This window comes from Nanorana parkeri, unplaced genomic scaffold (genome assembly GCF_000935625.1).
Source record: "Nanorana parkeri isolate BGI_ZX_2015 unplaced genomic scaffold, ASM93562v1 scaffold851, whole genome shotgun sequence".
Lineage (NCBI taxonomy): Eukaryota > Metazoa > Chordata > Amphibia > Anura > Dicroglossidae > Nanorana > Nanorana parkeri.
In genome coordinates this window covers 383797-390588 of record NW_017307119.1, presented here as the reverse complement: position 1 = coordinate 390588, position 6792 = coordinate 383797, and the positions used below count along the sequence as shown (strand labels likewise).

Here is a 6792-nt window from a genome sequence, read left to right as displayed (position 1 = left end):
CTGTGCACCCTCTCTGACCTCTCCCTGTGCACCCTCTCTGACCTCTCCCCACATTCACTATGTGACAAAGAATTAGCAGTTTTAGCAGGTTATATTCCCTCATAACGCTCTCCATTTTTAGCCATGTCAGTGGTCGTATATATATGTCCTATATACTTCCATTCTGTCATATGCAATATCTATTTCAATTGGCCAAAAAAAAGACAACACGCCAGTTCCAACCAATGTTTACTTCAGCAATTCTGTATACAAATTCTCAAAACAAAACCTCAATAGTGGAGAATATATTAAGAAATCATATCATCACATTAAAATCCTTATTTAGCACTCCTGCCAGAGAAATGCGCTGATATGAAAACTTATTAACACACCACCTCCCGATTTAATTGTAAAGGTAAGGCCATGAGATATTCTTAAATGACCAAACGAATCTTGCTAATCCTCCTCTTTCTCCACATAGGCTTTGGTGCTTACCCGAGCCATTTGTCGTGCCATGTATCGGTCCCTGGCCGATACCACAGTCTCTTCATTACTGCGCTTTGCAAACTTATTGGCTGAGGTATTATTCACATTTTCGGTTTCTGTCGCATCACTCTTGGAATCAATTTTAAGTGGAATTTCAGACGGTGATGAACTTCTCTTTTTACTAATTTCACTGTGCTTTATATCCTTAGCTTCTATGTCCTCTGGATCTGACTTCTCTCTGTCTGGTCCCTCGCCACGCTCCCTGTCTGGTCTCTCGCCATGTTCCCTGTCTGGTCCCTCGCCACGCTCTCTGTCTGGTCTCTCGCCACGCTCTCTGTCTGGTTTTCCACTACGCTCCCTGTCCGATCTCTCACCACGCTCCCTGTCTGTCCTCTCTCTACGCTCCCTCTCCCCACGTTCTCTGTCTGGCCTCTCCTTATACTCCCTCTCTGACCTCTCCCCACGCTGCCTCTCTGATCTCTCCCCACGTTCATTATAAAACCTATCTTTGTTATCTCTCTCTAACCTATCTCTGTCTGACCTTCTTCCATAATCTCTCTCCATTTTTTCTCCTCGTTCTCTGTCCAGCTTGTGCTCATACGGTCTCTCTGACCGATCTTTGAAGTCTTTTTCTGACCTGTCATCATATTCTTTGTGTCTGTATTCTTTAACATTCCTGTCTCTTCCCTTTGCTCGTTCTCTTTCATTATAAAAATCAAACTCTTCTTTTCTATGCCTATCATCATCTCTTCTTCCGTCTTTGCTACTTTTAAGTTCTCTCTTTTCTATAGCTCTTAGCTTTGAATCTGACTCTTCCCTCTTCCTGTGTCTATCTTTGTCACTATGTTCCCCATACTTTGATCTTTCATCAAACTCTTCCTGCCAGTCTCTGCCATAATCCTGATGGGATTTGTCTTTGTCAGGCCCACTTGCTTCAGTCTTAGATCTGTCCTTTCCCTTATGGTTATTTTGTTCTTCGCTGGATGAACTAGACTGTCTCTGTTTCCGATAGGTCTTTCCACCTTTCTTGAGATTCTCAGATTTGATTGGAGGCTTTTTATCTGCGGTGTCCTCTTCCTCACTAGACTCCGTGCCCAAATCACTATCGGCATCAATGTTTTCTTCCTTGCTGCTGTTGTCTACTTCATCTGGATAGCCCTTTGGCTTCTCCTCTTTTACTCTAAACATGGAGGGTAAGAAACAAATTAATTGTGGATTGTTCAGTAAACTTCATACCTACAGTATGAACAAGGTTAGTATTAAATGTACAGAAAAGAAGAACCCAACATTTTCTCTGAAATAACTTGAAACTGACCAAAGTAATTGGGATGCATCATTGTTCATACAATATTTAATACAAATCAGACTTTTGATTTTTAATTTAAATAGATTATTTTAAATAAGAAACAAATAAAAATGGCATGGGCAAAAATTGATGGAACCCTAATCTAATTTTTTTTGTCGCAAACCTGTAAAGGCAATCACTGCAAACCAGCAAATTCTGTAGCCCACATTCAGACTTAGGCACCTACCAACAGGTAGTCTGGCCCAATCTTCTTGAAAAAACTTCTCCAGCTGTCTCAGGTTTGAAGAGTGCCTTCTCTAGACTGAATGTTTCAGCTTCTTTTAATAGGATTCAGATAAGGGATCATAGAAGGTCATATCAGAATAGTTCAATATGTTGCTCTTATCTGTATGTTTTAAGTCATTAACCTGTTGAAGGACCCATTACCTGCAACTGAGACAGAGCTTTCTGACACTGGGCAGTATGCATCACTTCAAAATTCCTTGATAGCCTTGAGATTTCATTGTGCCCTGCACAGATTCAAGACACTCTGTGCCAGATGCAGCAAAGCCAAAAAGCCAATTTTGTCTCATCTGTCCAAAGAAACATTGTGGTTTGTCAGCATGCATTTTACCAAATTCCAGACTGGCTTTTTTATGTTGTTCTTTCAACAGTGGAGTCATCCTGGGTCTTCTTCCTTTTGAGCCCACTGCCGGTCAAAAGGTGATGAATGTTGCGATTAGACAATGACCCTGACCTGACCTTGGAGTTAAGCTTGTATCCCTTTAGAAGTATTCCCTGGCTTTTTTGTCTACCAATCATAATGTCCTTCTGTTCAATCTTGGGTGGATTTTCTTCTTGCAGCCACATCCAGGGAGGTTGGCTACACTCCCATGGACCTTAAACCTCTTAATTATATTTGCAACTGTAGTCATGAGAACATAAAAATGTCTTTACCATCTCCCCAAACAACTCTCCTTTGCTTTCTCTGGTCCATGTTCAGTGTTGTGCACATAAGACCAAAGTGACTACTTTTCGCCATTTAAATAGGCTGATTGACGAATTACAAGATTGACATGTGTGATACGCCCCTGGTAGTAACTAGAAATCACAGGGCCCCATAGCAAAGTTTTGTATGGGGCCCTGTGATTTCTAGTTACACCCCTTGAAGAGCCCACTTGTGGTCCCACACAGCTCACCTGAGGGTGACCCTGCAGAGCCCACCATAGACTGTCTATGGTGGGCTCTGCAGGGTCACCCTCAGGTGGGCTGGTCGCACTCCTTACCTGTCCGCCTCTTCTTCCTCCGTCTTCCCTCCTCCGTCGCAGGGCCTGCCTCCTCCTCCGTCACCGGCCCCACCTCCTCTGTTGCTGACCCCCCCGGGCCCGCCTCCTCCTCCCCCTGCCAGATCCAGCCTCCTCCACCGCGGCCGCTGGCTCTCATTGACTCAGCAGCAGCTGTGGAGACGAACGCAGCGCTGCACAGATTATCGACAGTGATCTGAACAGCGGCGCGTTCGAAGCCATAGCAACACAGGCGGCCCGCGCGGCATCAGGGGAGTGTCCTGGACGGGCCCCCCTGTGCCCGGGCCCCATAGCCGCCGCCTGGGTTGCTATGGCGATTGTTACGCCACTGGATACTACATAAAACAGCTCATTTGAAATCTAACTATGATTTATAATCTATTCTGGGGGCACCAACAAATCTGTTCAGGCTATTTTAAATATCCTTGTAGAGTAAGCAATAATTTATCACTTTTCACACTTTCTTGCTGAACTCTATAACGCAGGTATACAAGAAACAATTGCTCTGATATTAATCACTGTTCAGGAGGAATGAGGCATTGTTTCATTGAGCTGTAAGAGTAGCAACTAGTTTGTCCATGTCTATATATCTGCCTAAATGTTTAATAAATATGGATTGTTAGTGCAGATGAAATGCTGCCACTTTAAGAAACACATATCTACAGTCATGCTTTCTTCACGAAAGCTTCTCCAGCTTACCAGAACTAAAGAAAATAGGAATGTAAACTATGGTGCTGAAAAGAGAAGTATTTGTATGTGCAGCTTTTTAGTAAATTTGCATATACCGTGTTTCCCCGAAAATAAGACACTGTCTTATATTCTTTTAGCCCCCAAAAACCACACTAGGTCTTATTTTCAGGGATGTCTTATTTTTTTTTTTTTAAAGTGCACCAAAATGTACAACAATCTAAAGTTATCTGGTATCACTCCGCCTGTCACAGTAACTGGCGCTATAGAGGAAGTATCGGCTAATGCGGCTCTGCTCCCTCCGCCGCTGCAGCCTTGCTATTTACAGCGCCGGCTTCCTTTGCCACCAGGGACAGTGGTAGCAGTGGGGACATCAGACAGTGGACAGCGCGGTAAAGTACTGTACCATTTACCGGTACACATTACAGTACAGTACCATTACATTAAGCAGTGCCTTCAGGGGGACAGCAGTTGGTGAAGTATTGTACTGGAGTGCTCGCTGTCACTGCACTGGCCAGAGGGAGACCCCTGTCATCCTCTTAATACAGTATGTCCTTGCAGGCTGATACCATCTCTCCTGCTCTTCAAGTTCCCCCTCACATGCTACCACCAAACTAGGTCTTATTTTCGTGGTAGGTCTTATATTACAGGAATCTTGAAAAATAGTGCTAGGTCTTACTTTCGGGGTAGGTCTTATTTTCGGGGAAACAGGGTATAAGTTGATTCTTCAAAACTGAAACTGGGTTTCAAACCATTTTACCGACAAACTCCACAGACCTAACGCTTGTGACTGTGTGAAGAGTCTCAACTCCTTTAGTAAATTAGCCTCATATCACCACATCTGACCAGGTCTTGCTTGTTTCCATTTTTATTTGTGTAGCTGCAGGAGACTTCTGCTGCAGGGCCTATTTGTGCCAATGTAAAGAGCAAGAGACTTACAGCAATTCTTACCCTGTATCTCTCAAGCTGCATTCTGGAGCCTTTTCTTCTCCAACAGTCTGATTTAATAGATGTCTGTAAAATCCACTCAGGTCTTTTTGTTTGGTAACATCAAGAGAAGCTAAAGCAATGACAGATGTGAAGACAAACATTATTGGTCATTTCTTTTACAAACCACAAAATGCAACTCCCAGCACTCTGCAAGCAAACATTTTAAAGGCAGATCTCACTTGCACCATGGTAAAGAAACCCAGAGCCTTTCAAAACATGGGACTGCTGGTTCTGTCATAATAAAAGATTGTCCACTTGACAGGTAAAAGGAAACTATAATAATTTAAGGTCAATATATGTTTACGCGTATAAGTTTGTAAACTGATATTCTCTATATGTGTAGTATGTTAACAGATTTTGTATGTTTACGTATGTGAATCTTTACTATGGGTGCAAAAGCCACGTCCAGTGCAAAGAAGACTCTTGTTTATGGGCCCGGTAGTCACAAGTGTTCTGTCAAACCGCAAAAAACTTTAAAAAAATCAACATGAAGCAGCTGTACGCATATTACCCTGCATCTGAGTGTATACATGGGCACAAGCGCAAATGCACGGAACTGACCGCAGACAGACTGCATCCAGGGCTTAGCATCCATCCCTGTATGCATGTATACATTCGGGTGTGTGGGAAGATCTGTACAGCAACTGTGTGTGTCAGCCTATCATTGGTGTTTAACACACCGCTGGCTGTGGCTACATGGGAAACCTGTGACTCTACTCATCATTTCTACTACTATTTTACCATTTTTTACCCAAATTCTGATCTACCTCCTTTCCTCTGAAGTAACTTTATAACGGGCGACCATTAATTACCATTAGTTTACCATTCCTGGTGTGCTTCTGAGTCATGACCATGATTCAGCTCTAGTGCCACTAGTGGTAATTCCCAATATGGGGCATAGAGCACTATAACTGGCTGTGTTATGCAATGGGCATAGGAGAGAATATAGAGCGTGCGCAACAAGGCATACTCATTTCTTTTATTTTTGGCATTTACTCATGAAGAGACTGGGCAGTCTTTAAATATCACGTGTACAATGTTATATGTTCTACAATTTTAATTTTAAACATATGCCCAATATAGTGTGAAAATGAAAACAGATGACGAGGCTTAATCTCTTTCAGTACTGTGAATATTTAAAGAAAGATGCTAATGAGACAAAATGTAATTATCTTTTCAATAACTATGTAAGCTTTTTAAAAGCCCAACATAAGACATGCAGCAAACATAAATCATGATAGCACCCCAGACCTATACCAAATATCAATGGTAATTTTAGATAGTGGGTTGTAAGGGAGACAAATTATTTTTTGGTCTCACGGAAGCCGACACTCCGGTCTTCTCCCCTTCCGGTCTAGAATGTGGGCGGACCCTCCACATGATCACAAACAATGCATGACCACTGGTCCTGCATTTTACATGATGATGCTGGCAAGGGGGCAGCTACATGACCAGAGAGAAGAAGCTTCAAGGGGATTCGAGATTAAACAAGCAGTATATTAATTATTTGAGGAAGGGCTATCTGGAGCAACACTTCAAGAATCTTGATATTCTCCTGATATTTAGCATATATTAAAGATTAAAGGGGTTTACCTCTCTTGAAATACATATTTCATTTTTCAAACTTGAGATCTAAAATACCCCAAAGAGGAAAAGGAATAAAAAGCGGCCACCTTCCAATTCAGCCTCTCTTTTTTCCAGCTCTTCTTCTTCAGCCTTCTCTTGCAGCTTTTTCTTGTAGGCAGTCGTCACAAACGCCTCTTTATCCTTAAATTCGTCTCCTTCCAGCTCACGTTCTTTCTGAATCTTTTTCTCCATCCGCTTTTCCTGTTCCTTCTTCCTCACTTCAACAGCTTGTAAGATATTTTGGATATACTTGGGCTAAATGAAAAAGAAATATAACAGCAAACTGAAAAGAAATGCTTAAAGTTTGTCACTTACCGTACTCATTTTTAATCAGTTCAGCTCTCACATATGTAAACGTTTTATGGACCAGAGATACTTCCAAAAAAGTAAGTTTCTTGGACTCCTCTTTGTCCCCTGCCGCCACACTCCATAGTG

At 42.3% G+C, this 6792-nt stretch overlaps 1 protein-coding gene across 1 annotated transcript in view; it reads right to left on the bottom strand.

Annotated features, from left to right (window-relative positions):
- Nucleotides 1-407: 407 nt before the first annotated feature.
- Nucleotides 408-6792, bottom strand: part of NSRP1 (nuclear speckle splicing regulatory protein 1) — a 43503-nt gene continuing 37118 nt past the window's right edge. The window contains exons 5-8 of the mRNA XM_018565485.1: nt 6405-6612; nt 4693-4801; nt 819-1645; nt 408-707 (exon numbers count right to left, since the gene is read on the bottom strand). Of these exons, the coding sequence (XP_018420987.1) occupies nt 436-707; nt 819-1645; nt 4693-4801; nt 6405-6612 (1416 nt within the window). The 3' untranslated portion in view covers nt 408-435. The remainder of the gene's footprint in view (nt 708-818; nt 1646-4692; nt 4802-6404; nt 6613-6792) is intronic.